Source organism: Crocodylus porosus, unplaced genomic scaffold (assembly GCF_001723895.1).
Source record: "Crocodylus porosus isolate Cpor-Errol unplaced genomic scaffold, CroPor_comp1, whole genome shotgun sequence".
In the NCBI taxonomy this organism is placed as follows: Eukaryota; Metazoa; Chordata; order Crocodylia; family Crocodylidae; genus Crocodylus; species Crocodylus porosus.
In genome coordinates this window covers 4,413,333-4,435,053 of record NW_017728942.1, presented here as the reverse complement: position 1 = coordinate 4,435,053, position 21,721 = coordinate 4,413,333, and the positions used below count along the sequence as shown (strand labels likewise).

General features: G+C 43.1%; 1 protein-coding gene and 1 long non-coding RNA gene across 2 annotated transcripts; one reads left to right on the top strand and one right to left on the bottom strand.

The window, feature by feature from the left end:
- Nucleotides 1–2,999: 2,999 nt before the first annotated feature.
- PCK1 (phosphoenolpyruvate carboxykinase 1) lies at nucleotides 3,000–10,654 on the bottom strand. Its single transcript, XM_019548176.1, has 10 exons — nucleotides 10,530–10,654; nucleotides 10,029–10,305; nucleotides 8,399–8,580; nucleotides 7,558–7,761; nucleotides 7,192–7,379; nucleotides 6,168–6,330; nucleotides 5,758–5,982; nucleotides 5,534–5,665; nucleotides 4,771–4,866; nucleotides 3,000–4,154 (listed from the first exon to the last, which is right to left on the bottom strand). Exons 2-10 carry the CDS (start codon nucleotides 10,286–10,288, stop codon nucleotides 3,700–3,702), a joined length of 1,905 nt encoding a protein of 634 aa, XP_019403721.1. The 5' UTR covers nucleotides 10,289–10,305; nucleotides 10,530–10,654; the 3' UTR covers nucleotides 3,000–3,699.
- Nucleotides 10,655–10,870: 216 nt separating this feature from the next.
- LOC109318785 lies at nucleotides 10,871–21,621 on the top strand. Its single transcript, XR_002103321.1, has 3 exons — nucleotides 10,871–11,089; nucleotides 13,614–13,686; nucleotides 18,499–21,621. It is a non-coding gene; the product is annotated as an uncharacterized LOC109318785 (long non-coding RNA).
- The last annotated feature ends 100 nt before the right edge of the window (nucleotides 21,622–21,721 follow it).

Sequence of the window (21,721 nt, the reverse complement as noted above, 5' to 3'; positions counted from 1 at the left end):
ATGAATTTAAAAACAGTGCCCTGTGTATTTGGGGGGTTAATCCAGGGCCAGAAACGTAGCTCAGGATCTACAGCGATGACTGGTAATTTGGAAACTAAACTATACCATTTTGCAGTAGTCTCCCAGCCAGGTATGCCTTTGGTTTTGGTCTTTCAGGTGGGAAGCACATTGACTATACTGCGGCAAGTGTTGGAATAAATAATGTTACTGTGGTAGCCAAGATTTTGGAACATAAGATCTTTGTGTTTGTAAATACCATTTCTCTGAAGTGTCTGTCTTCTTGGAAAAATGTCTTTATTGTGCTTTAGGCATAACAGGATTGTAATTCTTCCTAGAACGAAAATAGTGAAAGTTCTGCCCTGAGCGGGCATTGATTTTTGCGAGGGTTGTCTGGTTTTCTATGTTTACCCTCTATTCAGTCAAGCAGTGCTTACAAACCAGCTCCGTTGAAGTCAGGTGTGTACATTTGAGTTAATAATGAATGGGACTGGCGTTTGACAAAGGCTTTGCAAGATCAAGCCCCTCTGCAGCAAGGACTGAAAAAATTCTCCTGAAATTGTTAAAATGACCAAAATACTAGCCTCCAAGACGCCTCGACTTTCAGGAAGATCAGATCAATCTGGTGATGAATGTAGTAGCTTGGTAGCTGCTTGTTGCATCCATCGCAATACCGATATTTAGACCTCAGACAGCATCTTTTGCCTGTCTCCAAGTAGTTCCCTTTCACTGCACTTGCATGAATTAAAGTCAAACTCATGTTCTAAAATATGAAAGGCTTGATGCTCAGCCAGCATGCGGGGCAAGAAGTCCATTGACTTCCATATTACATCTCATGATGGTCCCTGATAGTTCTCTGGGTGTTTAACAAAATGCTCGCCTTCTGATTGTCCAGAATAGGAACCTCACTTCCACATCTCAGCGGTGGTGGTTCTGGACACTTCACACGCGAGTCTCTCCAGCGCTTCACTCCCTCAAAGCCCATTTAACAGGCAGCATTTTAGCACTCGTTACTAATTTGTCAAGATTTACTGCACTTGCTGTTTCCCCCGTTTCTATTCAAAATCAATGGGAATCTTCCAAATTTCAATTTAAAAAACATTTTGTTCTAATTCACTTTGCTTTTATGGAGCACGATGTTTGTTGGATGGCGAGACGTTGAGCTCATCATTTGGCACGGCTGACTAAGTTTCTAGATTTCAGCCCACCGCCTTCTCTCTCCTGAAACATTTTCTCTGCTGATATTAAACATTTTGATCATTCCAAATGCAAATTGCACTCTCCATAGATGCTGACGGGTTCTGGTATATTTACATACAAAGGAGCTGCTGAATGATTCATGTACAAAGTTATTTTCTTTGTGCACAGTATATTTTCCCCTTTTTCTCTAATCTCTTTATGCTTAAATATCTTGCATGCTTGTCAGCCTGGCAGCAATGTTTAAAAACTTGTGTTTGGGTGAGGACAGGGAAAGGAGGGGACCACAAGTGATCTAAACACTACTGTTAAACTGGACTGGAATGGTATTTTTTTGGTGCCTGATGCTCCATAATATCAACAGAGTAGATTTATTGGAGAACCCTGGCTTTGACTTCAAGGAATGGAGGATGAGAGATTCATTCTTATCCAACAGGAATGGGCCAAACCCAGAAAGCCTTGCTCCAGTGATGCTCCCATTGAAGAAAGCAAGGATTTTGCCAAAGTAAGGAATTCAGGACTTGGTCTGGTGATAACTAGAAGTCACTTTAGTATGTGGGACAGTTGACCCTGTACTTGTATTGGCTTAGTGTTTTTGATAGCTAGCCAGCACTGGTGGTTGGTGTCATCTTTTGGAGCATAACCAAACTAGAGTGTCGCTTGGAAAACATCTTGCTCCAGACTCGTCCTTCCCTTTAGTCCTGTTGGGCCTCAGTACGAATCTGTCCAGTGTGAGGTGTTGTTCTTCTCCTTTAGCATCTCGTCCGATTCTGTGTTGGGTACCAAATGCACCTTGATGCTACTCCAGTATTGTGCCAAGCTAGGTAGGCATCATGGGCAATTTGTCAGAATGCCTTTGGTGTGTGGCCTCAGTCTTCAGGTCGTGGCAGGAGTGGCATTTGGTCACTGGAAGCCAGACACTTGCAGGGGTCCTGAGCTGGTCAGAAACCCCCATTGCATTACAGTTATATTTTCAGAATGGGCGTCTAGGGAAAAAATAGTAGCAGTACAAACCCTATGCATGGGACCCTCAAATGATAAACCCCAGTGTGGAGTCCAGAGGCACCTCATTCTAGTTTCAAAGTGTCCTGATATCCTCCTGGGTCTTTCAGGGCCCTAAGGAATTTCTGGTGTCCACATTTCTCCTGGCTTTTTTTGTGCTTCCCCTGCTGACTTATTTACGCGATATCATTTTGACTTTTTATTTCCAGTGGATAGATGGACTGAAGAACACTGTAGTGCAAAGTTGTGTTGGGCCCTATCCTTGCCAGGCAGCTTTTAAGCAGCTTTTAAGCAGCACTGGAAGCAAGAGAGCAAAAAAATGCATGCTCTTTGCTACTCCTTGCCCCTTTTATTGAGTCTCAGTGCTTCAGGTCTTTTAATTCAACCCTTGCCCCTGGTGTTCAGCACCTCCAGTGAAAACCCATGTGCTGTGGAATAGATAAGCGCTTATAGTTCCTGAAATGAGCCCCTCTCTAATTTATGAGGATTAGGAACAAACTTTCCCTGGGAGAGAATAATCCATAACTGCTTATTGCAACCTACTTGCAATTTCTAATGAAGCAGCTGGTAACAACCAGTTTTACAGACTGGATGCTGGACTAAATGGGCCACCAGTTTCATTCAGTATAGTGATTCCCATGTTAAATGAGGATAGTTGAAAATGTCTGTGACTTTGAATCTATTTTGATGATACGGGATATTTGTGTGACTCAATGTCTCGTTCAGCCTGTGAAGACGTATTCATTGGAGGCCCAGCTCATATGCATGCAGTTTTCTGGACAGCATGGATACTGGAACTGAAAGAATATTTTGACAAATATTTATTTCGGTGGTTTCAAGAACAGTCTGTGCAAAACGTCTGGGTATTGCAGGACCATGAGACATACAAAACAAAAATACTTTAAATATACATTCATAATATAAAGGAATCTTTCACACTAGTAAATTTAGGAAAGAATCTCTTTTTTCTCCAAGCAATTTTAAAGCCAGGAAGTATATTTAGATAGCAATATATACACCTTATGACTTTCTTTCTTTACTGCAACTGGCATTGGTAAGATGTAAACATATGTTCTTCTTTAAAACATTGAGGTCTGTGTTTGTAGAACCGAGTGTGCAAAAATGCCTGCAAAATATTTGCATATAGTGGGATCATATCTGTATGCAGAATTATATAATTGTGGATGGAGATAATCATTCAGATGTCTTAAAAGTCATTTGCATGTACATTATATCATTTTGGGGGGAATGCATGTGCAATTGTGGTAAATAATGTGAATTATTTCGCATATGTAATTGTCAATCCCTGGGCTGGGAATTCCTCCTGGAGTGGCCCTTTATTCTAGGTAAGCTACCCAGATTCTTCATTTCAGAATGAGATTTAATTCCTATTTTTCCATTGAGTATCCCCCCTATTCATGCATTGTTTTGCTATCACTAATGATTCAGCAAATTGCTTGTTATCATCCTTTGGTGTGGATTGATCAAATGCATCTCAGTGAGTTACAGCTGTTTTAACCTCTGCTCCAGTGCAAGAACTTCTCTTTCTATTTCATAGGGGAGGTCAGCATTCACTTGATCTTTGAAATATTTCTTGATTTCTCCCACTTCTTTTTCCCAGAACTCTTTGGAGATCTCGAACAGTTCTGCCGTGTTGACGTTTTCTAACCCCTTTAGGTTCAAGGCGCCTTCAGCAGGGATGTAGCCTATGGGAGTTAGTTTGGTGCAGTCTCTTCCTTGGATTCGGCTGAACATCCATTCTAGCACCCGGGAGTTCTCCCCGTAGCCAGGCCACAGGAATTGCCCGTCCTTGTCTTTCCGGAACCAGTTAACATGGAAGATCTTTGGCAGCTTCGCAGCTGGGCGGTGTGCCATGCTGAGCCAGTGGGCCAGATATTTACCAAAGTTGTAGCCAAAGAAGGGTCTCATGGCAAAGGGGTCATGCATGAGGATTTTACCTGTTTAGAGGATGTACAAGGAAATATAAGAACAGTGTCACAGAGCCAGTGATACAATCCTTAGCCCTCAGGTAGCACTTCCACCTGTAGGCACAGATGCACAAAGGGATTTAGGCACCTATCTCCTGAGGATCTGGGCCAAAGGGCTCTGAGAAGGTGGGGAGCCTTCTACCACGGGGAGAAGCTGCAGCACAACATGTGAGCTTACACTGTAGAAATGCTGAGCCCCCACAACTTTAGCAGAAGCAGCTCTGAAAACAGAGCCCGAAGGCTTTCACAACCAGCCTGCATTGCCACGGGCTCATGGCAAATCCGGACGTTTCAGCGTCTTGTCCGAGGTCAGGCGTGAGCCGTAGCATCAAGGCTTTCGGCTCAGACTTCAGCACCTAATGGGCCACGCAGCTTTGTTACTGCGCACGACCCACATGCGGTTAATTTGCTGCATCTTAGTTGAGGATATTTTTTTTAACATCAAGAATAATATTTTGGATTGTGAAAAATGCTCAGTTTACAGAATGATGTCCCAAGAACCAGACTTTAGCATATGCTCATTTCGTAGTGAACAACAGTCAGGGACTACTTTTGATATGGGAAAGCAAATTAGATCTTGATTTACCTTTGTGTTCAGCAGCTGCTGTTGCTTCAGATCTCATCGCTGCACCTATAAATACTCCATGCTGCCAGTTAAGGGCCTCGTATACCAGAGGCACACCTGTAGAGAGCAAAATAGCTTCTGTAATTAAAGGGCGAGAAAGGTTTGCAATAGCAGATTTTGCTACCTGAGTTACCGCAGTGGGCACCGAGCCATATACTTCAGTTCCTCTTTCTCTAGCTTTTTATTCAGTTCATTCCCTCCCTCTTTTACTAAAAAAGAACTTAGGCCAAAATGTTCAGAAGTGGCCTGATTTGGAGTGCCTTTATCTTTAGGCAGCTGATTTACAACACCGTGGGCCTGTTTTTTGGAGTTCTACAGTTCCCAGCTGATCGCATTAAGAAGAAGGATGGCCTTGTGGTTAAGGTCATCTGTATTATGTTGCTACCTGTGTTAAGGTAGCACTGTCGGACAAGGCTCCTTGGGTAGATGTGATATCTTTTATTAGACCAGCTAAACAGTTCTTTGCAAGCTTTCTGGCACAAACACCCTTCTTCAGGCATAGGGAGAGTCTGGTGGCGTGCTGTGTTCTGAGTTGAACACTGAAACTTCAGTGGCCACATCTGAACACGTGGTGGTTAAAGGCTAATCTAGTTATTCCTCTGCCCTCAATAACCAAGGCACCTGTGGTAATAAAAGCCATGTTTATACCCAGTTTCTGCCAGGACTATTACATCCATAAAGTGATCGGGACTGTAGCTTTCATATAACTGAGTGCAGCTCTTACCGGTAGGTCTACGGCCTCCAAATATTATACCCTCAATCGGCACTCCTTCAGGGGATTCCCATGCCGAGTCGATGATTGGGCACTGGCTGGCTGGAGTGCAGAATCGAGAATTGGGATGAGCACAGGTTTCTCCTGTAGAAATGAGAAATATTTTGTGATTGCAAAATTCACTTGAAAGGAGGTGAAAATGCAAAGGTGAAAATGCAAAGGGCATGCCACATTACCATTCTCTGGGAGCCACTCCTTGTTTCTCCATGATATCAACTTCACTCCGGGTGCGAGCTGCTCATCAATGCCTTCCCAGTATATGCCTCCGTCACTGGTTTCTGCTACGTTGGTAAAGATGGTGTTCTTGTAAATTGTCTTCATAGCATTGGGGTTTGTTTTTACTGATGTTCCGGGAGCGACTCCAAAAAAGCCGTTTTCTGGATTGATTGCCCTTAAATTACCTGGAATTTAAGGGACAGTGAATAAGGAAACAAAACCCAGTTCACCAGTGGAGCTCTCTTCCCCATCCTCCCCCCAGACTTGGTTCCAGATCTTGTTGATAAAGCATAGGAAATGCAGGTACGACTTCAATGCAAGCAGGACTGGTCCCTGCAACAATTCAACCATAAGTTCCAGAAAAGATTACCTTGCTCATCAAATTTCATCCAGGCAATATCATCCCCAACGCACTCAATTTTCCACCCTGGCAGAGTTGGGTTCATCATAGCCAAGTTAGTTTTCCCACATGCACTAGGGAACGCTGCTGCAAAATACTTCTTGTCACCCTCTGGATTTGTAACGCCAACAATCTAGTGGAAAACAAACACACCTGATGAATATGTCTATTTTTCCCCCTGCATTTTTGCAAGTGTAAAGAATGCAAATGGTAAAGACAAGCATTTAATCAAGCATGCTTTTTTCCCTAGAAAAAGGATGTAATGATAGAGCCAATCTTCTTAATTCACAAATTGTATTTTATGTGACAAGTAGTTCCTCTCTGAGAGGATCCCTTATTTTTTCAAATGCATATTATAATTCAAACATTTGCAGATGAAAAATATTCAGACTTGGAGCTGAGTTTCTCAGCTGTGATTGATCAGACAAGCCATGTGCTATTTGTGGCAGGAAAACATGTACGCATGTATTTATTGCTGTGAGTATCCTATCACGCAACTTGGAAATTCACTTTCCAGGAGCATTTTATGTCAGTAAAATGCAAATGTTTCAAGTGGACAGAGAACAGAGGATTGCTCATAAAAGTAACAGCCAACTGCAAGTCCTTACAAAAATGCAGGTGTTTGTGCAGGTCTGCTTTATTATTTAGAAAACAATTTTCCAACCTGTAGCACCAGTCCTGCCAACTGTGCCATGCATATTGACTTTCATGGATCCCTGCTCAAAGTTGCTGGACCCCTGCCCAGGCATGAAGGTACGGAGCAGCTTTCAGGATCAGGCTCTAAATAATTAGGTAAAAAACTTGCTTGGTTCCCTATTTTTGAAGATGCCTCTTTAAAATGCTCACTTATTAGCAGGTCTCTGTTTCTAGATAAAAGTGTTGTATGATTTGTGCATCTCAGAACCCTATAGTATTAGGCCATGGGGAGCTCATGTTGAGCTGTTCTGCAGTTTAATTGCTTTTTGAAATGGACTTATGATTTAACGGGTCTTACCAGCATGTGCTCTGCCAGCCAGCCTTCTTCCTTGGCAATTCTGCTGGCAATTCGGAGAGCAAAGCACTTTTTTCCCAGTAAAGAGTTTCCTCCGTAACCACTGCCAAAGGAAATGATCTCTTTGCGATCAGGGACGTGAGCAATCAGAGTCAAATCTGGGTTGCAAGGCCAGTTGTTCACCAGTGGTTCTGTAAAACACAATGTGCTAGCCATGAACACAGCAATTGCCACAGGGGAGCGGGCAGCTCTCCATCCAGTGAGACAGTGGTCGCTAGTAGTTGCAGTGGGCAGCTATGGGATAATTCGCTGCCTCTAACAGGTCTGCCTGAGTATTAGCCAAAGTGAATGGCGGCTATTATTACTAACCTTTTAGTGGAAGAGGGCACCCAACTGAATGAAGGCACTTTACAAACTCCCCGTTTCCTAGGGCTTTCAAGACAGCCGTTCCCATCCGGGTCATTATCCTCATGCTGGCCACAACATACGGTGAATCTGTCAGCTGAATCCCAATCTTGGACAGAGGAGACCCAATAGGTCCCATGCTGAAGGGGATGACATACATGGTACGGCCTGTGAAACAGGAACAGTGCCAAGTGAGTGAGACAGGACAGGGATGGGGAGGAAACTACGAACTATTGGAGCAATCCTCATTATAAAGCCTCCTGTTCCCCACATTTAAAAAACATCTGGTTTCTGATGATATCTAAAAATAATATCAGAGCCTTTCCATTTGTCAGCCTGTATAGCAAAAGGTTTTGTCTTTGACGGATACCAGCTTTCTCTGCTATGTAGGCAGCAGTGGCTATCAGAGCAGGGGACTAGGGACCAAATTTCATGCTGGTGTAAATACACAGCTCTCTGCTGAACAGGATTTGACCCTCAGAGTCAGGACTTCTGGGCTCCTTCCTCAATTTTAAGTCACCCACTAATCCAAGCTTCATTTTGCCATTCTGTAAAAGAAGCCAAAGGAATAGTTTACCTGGGAGGCACTGATAAGTGTGTGAGTGTGTGCGCGCGCGCGCATGCATGTGCGTGTGTGCTGAGCTTTGAGACTGGATGTTGGGTCCTGGTGCAATGGGACAGTGGCCTCCCCTGTGATGCTCCAGTGTGAACCTTGGAGCCATGTGTATATTTGTGCTACGATATTATTACTGCTGGTGCCTGTGGTATTATAAAAAACATCTATTATTTTTCTTTTTGAACCCACCTTTCATGCACGCTGGGAATCTGACACTGAAGGCTTTCTCAAAGTCTTCTTCTGACATCCAGCGGCCCAGCTTGCTAATTCCAGTCTTGGGGATTGGGACTGTATCTCTCTGCTCCTGAGTGATGATGACAGTCCTGCTTTCAATTCTTGCCACGTCCCTTGGGTCAGTGAGAGCCAACCAACTACATTTTAACAGAAATTAGGAAACTGCTTCAGTTATTAAGTCATAAGTATGTGCTTAATCCTTTCAGAGCGCACTTCAGGTGCAGCAAGTTATAGTGTTTTTAGGAGTAAAACAAAGGTGACAGAGTCAACAGCTTCAAGGCAACCACAGATTATATGGATAAAGGACTGGTCATGGATAATACCTTAAAACTTTGTAGAATGGACTGGTACCTCACTGGACTTCTTAACATGTAGTTGCATGTATAACCTTCCCTTTACCTCAATTTTACCACCTGTAAAAGGGGGTTAGAAGCTTGCAGGGGGATTAAAAGATTTGACCCTATTCTCACACATTACATCAACATAAACCAAGATTACACCACTTTTACGTAAGAAACAGCAGAATGATGCCTGCAGAAAAAGGAGATCCTGAAAACGCTTTTAATACCTATGTAGGTGCTTCCAGTATTAGAGCAAACGGGAGATTCAGATCTAGCCCACCACTTCAGGAAAGCACCTTGGAGTGGAGATGCGGCACCATGCAACTACTAAGCATTAACATGGCTCAGTAAAGAGTTATTTTGTTTAGACTATTTATAGTTGAGCGCATTGTCCTATGTTTTCAACTGTGCAGGGAAATCTTCAATTAGAGAAAAAGTGTTCTAGTCAGACTGTCATAATCATCATCGCTGCAGCGCTCAGCATATAATTAACGGTGAATAATTTATCTGTTGAATTTTGCCCTTTTCCCCCACAAATACCCTGCAAACAGATTGCAAAATTCTTGTGTTTCTTAGTTATTCAAAATTCCTTGCAGATTTCTTCAGTGAATAAATCTTGATCTATAAGTCATTCCCAAATGCTTAATTGTCGTTAACATTCTCATTTCACGTGGGTAATTTGGGAAGAGGCAGTGGAATAGTTGAGCAAAATATTTGCCAAATAAGTTACAGTCAAACTCATCAGCATGATGTGAATAATGTGTTTTTTATGAATAATATTTGAACAACTACAGGGCATTTTGAATGCCATCAAAATAGTATTTAAATAAACTCTTTTGACTAGAACAGTGGCATTCTTCAAAATCTGTGTTTACTCTGTTTGCTACACATTGCTAATGACTCCTTCCATGAGTCACGCAACAGAGATGTAACGTGGAGGTTTTGCATCCCAGGAGGCAGTAGCTAAACAGGTGGCAGGGACCTGGCAGCTGCTATTCTTGCACCTTTCTTATATTGATGCCTGGGTATGGTCACGTAATATTGTCTCTGTTCATGGGACTGGGTGATTTCTGTAACTAACCAAGAGAGTGATGGTAACGTATGGATATTCCAGTTGAAAAATTGTAAGTAGCTTGGGAAGAAAAATGTGGAAACACGTTTACATTTCCTGAGCATCATTCCTATGTATGCAAATGGTCATGGGCAGCAAACACTAATGAATTTTGAATATGTCTATCACTTACCAGTTCTCATACTTGCTCAGCTTCTTGATCATGCCTTGTTCTTCCATGAGGGCCAGGATTTTTTTGTTCTCTCCCTCTGAGCCATCACAGATATGGATGCTATCAGGCTGGCAAAGCTTGGCATTGCTTTCAATGAAGCCTCTCACATCCTGATTCAGACTTTCCAAATCCCCCTTGATGACCTTTGAAGTGATATTCATCTGAGTCTTCAGCTGAGGAGGCATTATTTGTTGATTGTGGTAGTTCTTGCTGATCGGCATGACATGCAGGTTGCAACCTAGGATCAAACAGTTACGCTGTCACACGATTCCTAAGAAAATGAACGTGCTTTCCAAAACATAATTCAGCTGTAAAAAGAAAAATATATGCCATATTCAATTTTGTCATGTGTTAGATTTGATTACGTGCCAACGGTTATGATCTGAGAGAGAATCTCACCACCTACGGATAAATATACACCCGTGGGAAAAGGCATGTTTCATTTATAGATGGTCTACTTACTTTCCTTGAATTTGAGCCCCTTGAAAGTTCTTGAATTTGGGTTCGGAGAAGATTGTGTTGTCTCTTCCAACTACTTGCAACGGGATCGCTTTGGAGTATTCTTGTACTCTTTCCTTTCCCAGGAGTCATTCTGCTGTCTTAAATACCCCTTGTGCACTGGAGACCTTCCCACTTAGATGGGGTGAGGGAGGCCTGTCCCCTACGTCACTACAAGATGTTTCTTATGACACTGCCGCAGACAGCTATTATCACAAACACTGGTTGACAAGAAGCCTGGACAGGTAATCATTTAACAGACCTGATTAATGAGTGTCGGAGGCAGTGATTCTCAGCCTCTGGATTTGTTGTTTTAAGCAGTTACGAAAGGTGCTCATTTGGCTAAACTTTGACCTAATTTTGCCTCAGTGCAAAAAGCGTCATAACTTCTGAATATGTGAGAAAGGTTGAGCATGATGAGTGGCTGGAACCGGGAACGTTCCTGGTAGTGACAAGCAACAGAGTCCAGCACACCAGGTCCGATCGCACCTATCAGTTGGCTGTGAACTGGAGGCTTGTCCAAGGTATGTTTACTCACCTTGAAAGTATAGCCTGATAGTGGGATAAAGTTCAAGCTTTATCCCAATAAAGCAGCAATTGGTGGGGAATATACACACCCCGGGGGACTGCATCTAATTTTCAGCATGCAGTTCTGAAGAGCTGTACCAAAATTACTTTGGCTCATGAATGTCTTTGAGTGTTGGAAAGACAGAAATTTGATTATGTATAAGCCTACGCAAGACCCTTCCGCATGTGCCAGACAGAGATTCTCCAGGACTGTAAATCCTCACGATGCTGTGTAGTAGGATATCAGCAACTACCTGAACGACTGATCTACCAGGGTGTCGGGGCAAATGTAAGCTTGTTTGCGGGGCGGGGAAAGGAGGAAAAGAAAAGGAAAAACACAAAACTTCCTCTTGTTCATCAGAGGTGCAGCAGGGCAGGTCTACCCCCCAGGCAGTGCCAGTACATGGGGCAGTTCTGGCTGCTGTGATGCCAACGGTGGTGGTGTGTCCCGCCACTGGTATGGTACAGCTATTTTGGTATCTCCCCTACCAAAGGTGGTCCCTGAGCTGCTGCCCTGTTTTAACCTCTCAATTTTGCTGCTGGAATTCAGGACCCAGATGTGCAAACTTCCCTGTATTGCAATCCTAACCTCCCCCAGTCCTGCTATATAATTGGGCTTCTTCTGGGCAGATGCTAATTATCAAGTGTGTAGCACAGGGACATGACTGTATGTCCACTAGATATTATATTAAGGCTTTCAAACTTGTTACATGTGAAGCCAACAGGGTTTGAACACCAGTATCCATCCCAGAAAGTTTAGAACCACAACTATCAAAGTATTTCTATTTGAAGAAACACTCGCTTCTCTGCAAACCTCAAAGCATATGACAGGCACACAGTATCATAACCCTTCTGTGACGCATGCCATTATTATTCCCATGTTACAGAGGAATAATGATGAAGAGCACAGAAATATTAGGGCCAAGATTTTCTAAAGAAACTCCTGAGTTTGGAGGCTTCAGTTTCTGCAGCCCAACCTCAGACATTACAGAGGTCTGATTTTTTCAGTGCACCTATATTCCTAGTGATGTCCATGGAAGTTATGGCAATCGCTGGGAATCAAACCTATGTCTCATTTTGGGCCAATATTAACTTGGGCTTGTCCTGACCAGGATCTTGGCTAACCAGAAGACTCCTCTCTCCAGGAATCCACCAGGCTGGCAAACTTCACTAGCAGTGAATTCAATGGGGAAAAAGCCCTTTTTGTAAAGCATCTTAAATGTATATGTTATTTTCCATTTAAACGGAAAAGCTTTTTTTAGTAGTAACTGAACTATAATACATCTCTTCTAATGGCTGAATACAAATCCTTTGGATTGAACTTTTTTTTTTTTGGCAGTTCTTCTCTGTACTTTTTTGACACCTAAATGTGATGCTCATCAGGTATCTTCTTGGAAGCTGTCAAATTATTTAAATGAGTGTGAATCTGACATTTCCAGATGATAGTGTTCAATAAGTGCCTTGAAAGGAGTGTTTTCAAGATGTCTACTTTGATGGACACCATTCACACTGTTCAAAATAAAGGTTTTGAGTGCTTCAATTTAGGAGTGACTTAGTAGAGCTTAGTACAATACATTTAAAGGCTCTTAGCTACTCAGGAAAAGTGTATGACAAAAGTTTTAGGCTTCATCATTGCAAACAGACACAGGTGCAACAAAGCAATCTCGCTGAGAGTTGAAAATCACTAATAGCACATAATACTACTTAGAAATTCTGCATTCTTCACAAAGCTCATTGTTTCAGGTATTGTCACATAAAAAAGTTCTGGGGTGATGCGTCTTTTATCTTGACAATTGAGGTTTTTTGGAATGGCTTAATCTGGACTCGTGCAGCTGACTTGTGAGGGTTGTTTCAGGGCTACGTTTTCTTTGCATTACGGCAGTGCCCAGTTGAGATCAAGCTCAGTTGTAACTGCTGTATGAGCACAGAGTCAGAGATGGTTTCCAGCCCTCTGAGCTTCTAATATATATATATGGACAAAATGGGAAAGGGACTGGGGGAAGTAAGTGTTAGTATTCTCATTTTCTAAAAGCGGGGTTTGGCCACTGAGACGTGAAGCGTGTGTCCTAAATTGCATGCAAAATGGGCCCTTGCTACCATATGGCAGGGAAGCCAGTAATAGCTTGTTGCACTTAGCAAATGGCTGCACTTTCGGAGGCTGCAGACACGACACTGGCACTTGTGCGTCTTACACTGCTGTCGTTTTCTCCCTTGTTCTTTCAGCAGTGATTCTGTGCGGCACCAGACACTTACCCCAGTTGTCCATCCGTTCCTTGTTTAAAACTGGTGGACACATACACCGGTATCCGCATGCAGTTGTGCTGCTCGTAAGAACTACATCTCTGCTGCAGATCCATCTGTGGCTAAGGAAATAGGCCTCTGGGAAGAGAGAGGAAAGGTAGTGCAGCTGGCATGACAATCCTTCCCTCCTCTCCCCCTTCCTTTCACCCTAAATGTGATTGTATTGTCCATCTTATTCAGGTTGCTGGATCATTTTAATATGCTAGAAGACCCCGTAAGGCAAAGTGAGTTTGGCACCTAGTACAGATGCAAGGTGAGTTTTTCAGACATCTGCAAATATCTGGTGTAGCTTTACAGTGGTGCTGGGAAATCAAGTGGGCTGGTCATTTCATCTGCATTTGCCTCCCTGGTTTCTTCACCTCTCCGCTGGCCGCCATGCTGAAGTTTTTCAAATGTGAGGTAAGCAAATCATGCCAAAAAGGAAAATACAGCCATAGCAACCCCATGGTTCTGGCTGGTGGAAGGAGGAAGACTCTTGGGCCTCTTTCCCTCTCAAAAGACTCAATCATGAGCCATGTTATAGGACAGGGGCGGGCAATTATTTTGGGTGGAGGGTTTTGGCAAGCCATCGAGGGCTGCATGACAGGCAACCGGGGCAGATAAATATTAATTTTCTAAATTTTTTTAGGGGTCCCACAGGCTGGATAGAATGGCTTGGCGGGCCGCATCCGGCCCCCAGGCTGCATTTTGCCCACCCCTGTTATAGGAGCAGTTGCTGTGGTGTTGCCCTGCAGGAGACCATGAGAGGTTGTATCTCAGGGAATTAAACCTCAGTTTGGAGCAAGAACGTGCCACTTGTTGCATGGGGAAAAGTCCCAGTGCCTTTAGTTCCCTCCTGGATTGCTACATGAGATGTGGGCAGCCAACACAGGCTGCAAATCAGCCCTGAAATGGGGATAGCTACCAACACCCCAAGAGAAGGCAACAGCCTGCAGTGTAGTCAGCACAACCACTCGACACCTAAGTGTTCATACATTAACACTTTTTGTGGTAGCTCACTACCAGGCATCCTGGTTTTCTCCGATTTTTTAAAAAAACCCAATTTTTCGTTAAAAAAAAAAAAGTAACCCCAAATCCACATTTTTCCATGATCAGAGAAAACCAGGATCCCTGCTCGTCACAAGAAAAGTGTCTGCATGGGAGCTGATCTTTCCAGTTAGGTGTCACCCTGCAGGAGAGTCGCACTCTACCACGGCTGGGCCTGTTGGCTCATTCAGCAGCTGTCAGCATGGCTGCGTACTCCTCCCAGCCTGGGAGACCTACAGACGGGGCTGGCTCAGGATTGTCCTGCTTGTTCTTCCCAGGCAGGTGCCCTTGGGACTTCCTGGGGAGTCTTTTACAGATCAGTCCTATCTTTTACTTGATTTGACATCTGTGTGAGGGCACTGGCATCAATATAAGGATAATGGCCTCTGTAGGAATCAATATCTGGACAGCTGTCAACTATATTTAACCTCTTCATCAGGTGTGAGGGCTGGAATTCTCCTAATGCTACCCTGGGGATTTAGATAAAGAGTTACTGTCTCAGACCTACTGCACGTAAGACAGAGGGAAGGCTGGATGGCACGTGGAAGCTTTTTGAGAGCCGGCTGGTAATGCGGCTCTACAGATTATCTGGCTTTTTGCTATGCAAAGTGTTACTGGGGAGGCTCTTTGCATGGCTAATGCATTCTTTTGGCTGGATGCGTGGCATAGCTGCAGTCGGCAGAGAAGGGCCAAGCTGCACCAGGCAGAGTAGAAAGCAGTCAGCCTAAGGCTACATGTTTCCCTATGTAGCAGCTGCTCAGTTCAGTTGTACACAGCCCAGATGGCATCGCGGCTCACGTTTACAAGGGAAGGTCAGTGCTGCTGAAGTCACCCGGGAGGGGAATCCGTGTTCACCGCATAGCTGAAGTGTTTGCAGCTGGCAACCCCGTCTGGACCTCCCCACTCCTGCCTGTGGACAGGGCAGACAATAACTCTCTCCACACTAACTTTTGCAGTTGTTAAGCTGCGGCTAAAAATACTGGATAAATTCTTCCTCTGAAAAGGACTTCTGGCTTCCGGGAAGGCCAAGTGACAGGGCTCCTCCGGCTTTGTGCTGGGAGCAAGATTTCACATTGCCTGGTTTTCTTTAGCGAATGAAAATTCCCTGGCTCCTTCCCTGGGTTCGTTTTTTCTTCCAGGATGAAATGGCAGCCTCCAGCGCCCCTGCAGTCACTCGGATTTTAACTCCCCACCAATCCTTTACCTGTATTTCTCACTGTGCCCACAGCTCCCCATTGCCAGCTGTTACTTTAGTATTGCGCAGCATTGTCCAACTCGCTGGCAACATACGATTAGTCATTCATTTTAATATCTGCTTCATTCCCTTACTTCTCCTGATCCATCTTCAGCTCTTCTTACCTCTGATTTGACCCACTGGCTGCCTGTTTCTTTCCCCTCCTTGTCAGCTTGCTGAGGGTACAGAGCTGAATTGGAGATGAATTCACCTTGCACCTCTGCCACAGGTAAGGGCAGGCTTTATCTCTTCGGACCCCAGGCCAGGTTGGAATCGTAAACTTACCCTGCCTGTAGCGGCAACCACTAACACACTCCTAAATTGGAAACTGGACCCAGTATGCACAGGCTAATTTGCATTGCTGAGTGGCTACGCTGCCTCTGGTTTAGGAGTCCAGGCAGAGCAGCATGCTTGAGGACACCGCAGCCAGCCTGGTAAGGTCAGTGTTTAGACAGGGGCTAAGCTCTCTGTCCTGCAAAACAGAGTAAATTCTGCTTCCTTTTTATGCTCTCACTCCGTTCATGCATGGTGCTTGGGACAATAGACTTTGGGGGGTCTTGAGGAGCCATTGTAATGATCCTGCAGCCTTGCAAAATGTTTTCCCCCTTCACCCCTAAACTATTTTCTCCTTTACGACCAACACAAACTAGACTGAAACTAGACTACTTCTGTTTTAAGTAGGATTCATCTCACATTCTCCACAGGAAAATTGCTGCGGTGAAGATTTTGAGCACCTTGTACTACTGGCAACAACAGCAGCAGAGTAAATAAGCTGACCAGGCAAAAATAAAAGCCTGGCTACATCTAAAGGTCAGAAGGCAAATGTTATATCTGTGTCAGGCACTAGATCCCCCTGGGTTCCTATGCCTGACATCCTCAGGAAAATCAACAGTAGAAAAAGCCATTGACCTGATAGCATTTTATCTGCGTACTGATAAGCTCTGATTAAGTGTTAATTGGCCAGTTGAATATCTAGATACCGTGCAATAACTATCAAACATGTTTCAAATAGAAATAAACCAACAAGAATACATTCAAAATCTGTGGGGATTTTGTTGCTGGTCTTTTAAATTAAAGGAGGCATTTCTGACTGGTAAGAGAGTGATAGTGAGCTCGGGCTCATGAAAGCTCAAGCATCTCTGATTTAGTTAGTCTATAAGATGCAAATCGACACTGCCTTCATTTCTGTCTGGTGACCAGGACAGGTTATTCCCATCCAAGAGGTGTCCCCATCACAAAGACAAGCCACTTACTAGCAATGACATCTCAGCAGAGGAACCATGGAGACACTTTCTCATTTCTCATCATGGCACACTGGTTCTCTTGAACCTATTGCTTTTGATCATACACCAGTATCCAGATCTAGAAGCCTGACATCATTCAGAAGCAAATTAATGCAATTTGAAGAGAAACTTTTTATCACATTGGCTTACAAGTGCAAATTAATCTTGACTGATTTGCATAATGCAAACACTGGAAAACAGTGTAACCCATTTAGTAACCTTTACCACTTAATTATTTAGTCATTTGTACCACAATGGCACCTGGAAGATAAAGCCCCATTGTACCAGACATCAATATGTAATAGAGGCAATCTCTGCCCAGGAGATTTTACAAGATGAGACAAATGGATATGAATGGCAGCACAAGGAAGCCTAACAGTGAGACCGCTATGAGCAGAGCGATAGAAGTAATTGCAGCACGCCGTTACTTAGCCATTAAGTGTTCCGGATACATCTATGGACTTACAAAAAGTGTAAAGGAGAAATCAGTGTTGGCTTTGTGGATCATGAAAGAGGCTTCTTTTATTCAGAGAAGGTGTCATGGCAAACATGTACGCAACAAACATCTACATCTATATTAGCTGTTTATCAGTGAAAGAGTTTGCTACGTATTTGGTCATGGTCTTTATAAATTGTAGTTTGCCACAGAAGAAGGGGAAATGATCATAAAACCACGTAGCTGTTGGCATAAATTAGGAGTGTTGGTGAAGTTATACCAAAGTAAGTGAGATCAGAAGCAGACCTGCAGAAGGTTTGCACACTGTTCTGGAGTCCTCTGTGTTAACAGAGACCTGTCCCCGCAACTCCTTGGTGACTTCAAGACAAGCTACTACGTTAGTAGCTAGAGGGGGAAGGAACCCTTGTCATCCAGGACACAGGGACACATTAATGCTGACTTTGCAAGCTCAATACCCACCTGCTCTGGGTTCATTTCAACGTGGAGGCAGAATTTGAACTCCTTTGGGCTGTGCCCGTAATTCATTGGTATATTTTGAACAAGGCTGAGATAGTCTCATCTGCTGGCACTCTCATTAACTTCCAAGAGCTGATGGTCACCCAGCCAGGCACTTCTCAGAACTGTGTTCCTGATTAAAGATTAACAATGTGATAAAAAGCACGGAAACATGGGCATCCTTGAAACCTGCTTCTTTCATCAGCCGAGTTAAACCTTTACTATCTCTTTCTACTTGTACATCCTCCCTCTGTGTTTGTGGCAATCCACCTTTGCCTGTCCCTAGCGTGTTTTCTCTCATTAAATCAAAGTTAGTGGGAAACCCTCTGCTTTCTCAACTTGGTCACTCTGGGACTTCTGCACAAATAAACAGAGAAAGCATTGACCCACGTGTATACCATCTGTAGGAAAAAAAATGTTTCTTAGCTATTTAGACGTATTGCCATTGAGGGGCAAGTAAGGACTATAGTTGTGATACGCTCTTCCTGCAGAACGATGGAAATCAGGTGTCTCCCGAAGAAACGTCTATTGCAAAAGATGAATTAAACAACTTAATCTGGTATCTTCCAGACAAGATGCTAAAAGATATGCGTCACTGCATGGATGCTTTGGATTCAAGGCTTCTAAAGGGGCACCTGATGAAAAGGTTGGTAGGCAAGTTTCAATTTATGGTTAATATTTAAAAAAAACAAATTTCCTGTTCAATCTGTGTGCAATAATCCCTCCCCCTCAGGGCTTTCAGCTATATAGAGCTTATATTAAGTCCTTGCTCTTGTATACATTTCACATCAATCTAATATTATACCATATCTATGTTCTGTGAGGGGCCATATAGGTTCATAGTGCTATATAATTATAATCATTAATAGCACTGGGTGGGATTCTCAAAAGCACAAATGTGATTTCAGAGCAGAACTCCTATTGCCTTTTAATAAAACTCTCTTCAGTGTTTTTAAAAAGCCCACCCATAGTGCTTAAAAAGGGATGTTTCCCATTCCCCAACCCAATTTAGACATTAGGATAAAGGCAAGAAGGAGAGCAACCTGTGAAATTAGGGCTCGACTATGCCTTTAGCACAGACTTGAACAACGTATGGTGCACACATTGCCTGGTGCAAGGAAGTATTATGCCTGAGACATACACCTCTGAATCCTAGCTTCTCCTTGCTTCATCTTTGTTGTGGCGGGAGGGTTGTAATATTATTGCTAGCCTCCTCTTCTATCCATCACTTGCTTTGGGGAGGGAGCAACAGAACAAGTAGACCCACTTAAATGCTTAGCTCCGAGGACCTACTGGTGCTTATGTAACTGCAAGGGGAGATGATCATGCTTATAAGTGTATTGTTCAGGTAGGTAATCCAAGTCACAATCAAGTCCTATACATCTGTACAAACCAGGTGATGGTGAGGAAGGAAATGTTTGCCATTGAGCTTAGTGCCAAAAGCACAGAGATGAATGCTATTCCAACCAGTGCTGGGGCACTCAGATACCAAAACAAAAGGTACGCTATAAATATGGCAGAGATCGGGCATGGACAAAAGTGGCACTCTCAAGGAAGATGACTATGAAAATCTTTCCAGATGCCACTGTGCTGAAACTGCTAGCAAAGATGAATCCCCCACAGAATAAGTCACAGCAGGTGAGCAGATTAGCTGAGGTTTTTGTACAGGTTAAACAGAAGGCATGACTTGGATTAGGATGGACTTTGGTTTGCCAAGAAAGAATTTCATAAACTGCACTAGTCTGAGCAGCTGAACAGGTTTGGAGTGGTTCTGCTCAGTGCTCGAGGTCCAGTGGGGATGACCTGTTTGCTTATCTTTCCCTTAACTGACTCAGTCCGTTGCTATTATCATCCTAATTTGTCCTGAACTCTGACGGGTCATGGATTCTTCATTAAATCACGTCTTATTGCTTCACAGTTACGTGAGCCCTGGGCCCAGACCAAAACCATTGAAGTCATTGGGAAACTTTCTGTTGATGCCACTGGAGGCTGGATGAGAGCCCATCCAGGATGTGCAGGGAAGGTACGCGGTGCACCAGGCGCTGACTGGATTGCACAGGCTCTCCGTTCCCCAGAGCCTACTGCCAAAAAGCAGAGGACATCGGGAACCAAACTGAAGGCATTCATAACTTTGAAGATCAAGGATATTTATGATGGATCATAATTGTGATATTCTCATTACAAGTAATCTATAGCGAATGAATATGAGGGATCTCTAGTCCACAAAGGACGGTGTATTCAGAATTAAGGTGGACAATCTGGACTGGTGCTCTGATCTTAACTTATGCCAAAGTGCAAAAAGTAGATTGCAAAATCCAATCAAGCTGTTTATCCTCAGTAACAGCCCTCCTTCGACCAACGTGTGCTGCCTCGTCTTGGTCAAGCTGGCAGCCAGAATTTGGTTCATTTACTTCAAATCTTAACTGCATATGTTTCCTATTGTGCATTGCTAGATTCTCAGCAACAATTTCTCAGTGTTTGTAGCTGAATTTTCTTTGTCTTTACATAATGATAGTTTGACAAAAAGTTGTGAACTATTGAAATTCCATAAACTTCTTAATTAGCAATGGACCATGCAGAATACGTTTACCTTTCCCTTAAAAAGATGTTTAAAAAACACACTTTGTTCATGACATTAATGCATGTTCTTGGTCAGCTAGTGTGAAATGGAGTATTAAGAGTAGTGGGTAAGAAGCTGTCTGGTTATACTTAGATGTAGATAATACAGTAGACAGTATTGGTAATTGCAGAGATGGTTTAATCAATAGACCGTAATGAGCATTGCAGCCTCTATAGTGTCAAAACTTAGTTATTCAGTTTGTGGATCACTGATCCAAGTGATTCCCTTGAATTCACTGAAGCTAAACTGAAGTGATATTCTAAACTGTAGTTACTAAGCCTTGAAAATATCCATTTGAAATGATAATAATGGCAGGCCCTTAATAAACAGCATGGATTAATAACGCAAAAGTACAAAGCAAGACAGACTTGATGCTGATGACTGTTGGAAGTGCAAAGAAACTCATTAAGAAGACCTAAAGTAAGCTTTATTATTTTTAAAATGTCTTTTTTCCTCACTGCCCCTCAAATCCCTATTGTAATGACATACACCACAGCAATCTGAAGAGATTTTAATACATGCAAGAAGAAGCCTGCAGCTGCCATTGACTGTACACAATGTAATATCCAATTGAAATGTTATTCCCCTAAATCACAAAGGTATATAAGCAGTAAATAATTGCATTGCCTTTGAGCTGTCCACTTAACAAAAAAAACTTAATGGCTTAAAATTATTTGCATTTATAAATGGTAAAATACAGTGAGATAAATTTTATTCCTCTTTGGTGTTGTATTTTGGTTTTTGCCTTTTGGCTTGTGCCTAAGGGGTAACTTGATTTTGGCGAAACATGAATGAATGGGCATTGTCAGATTTCAGTCTCTGAGGATAGAGCCCTGTACATTTAATCTCCTAAAATCAATATGGTCATGAGATTCATTTTTTTTGTGTATGCAATATTATCTTCCTCTCTTATAGCTTGTGCCAGGTACTGGACCCCTGAACCCACATGGATCTCCGGTGGTGATGACACCGTGTGGGTGTCCCCTTGCAACATGATCGTTAGAGTTTTGGCGCTTTCATTTATGTTATATTGCACCTACCGTTATTAATAGGAATAAATAAAATTAAATAATGGCTTTGCAGAATATGAAATGCTTGTTTCCTGGATGCCCAGTAGCTAAATGTATTCCGTAACACAGTGACCTGTTTAAGTGCATTTGCTGGAACTGAACT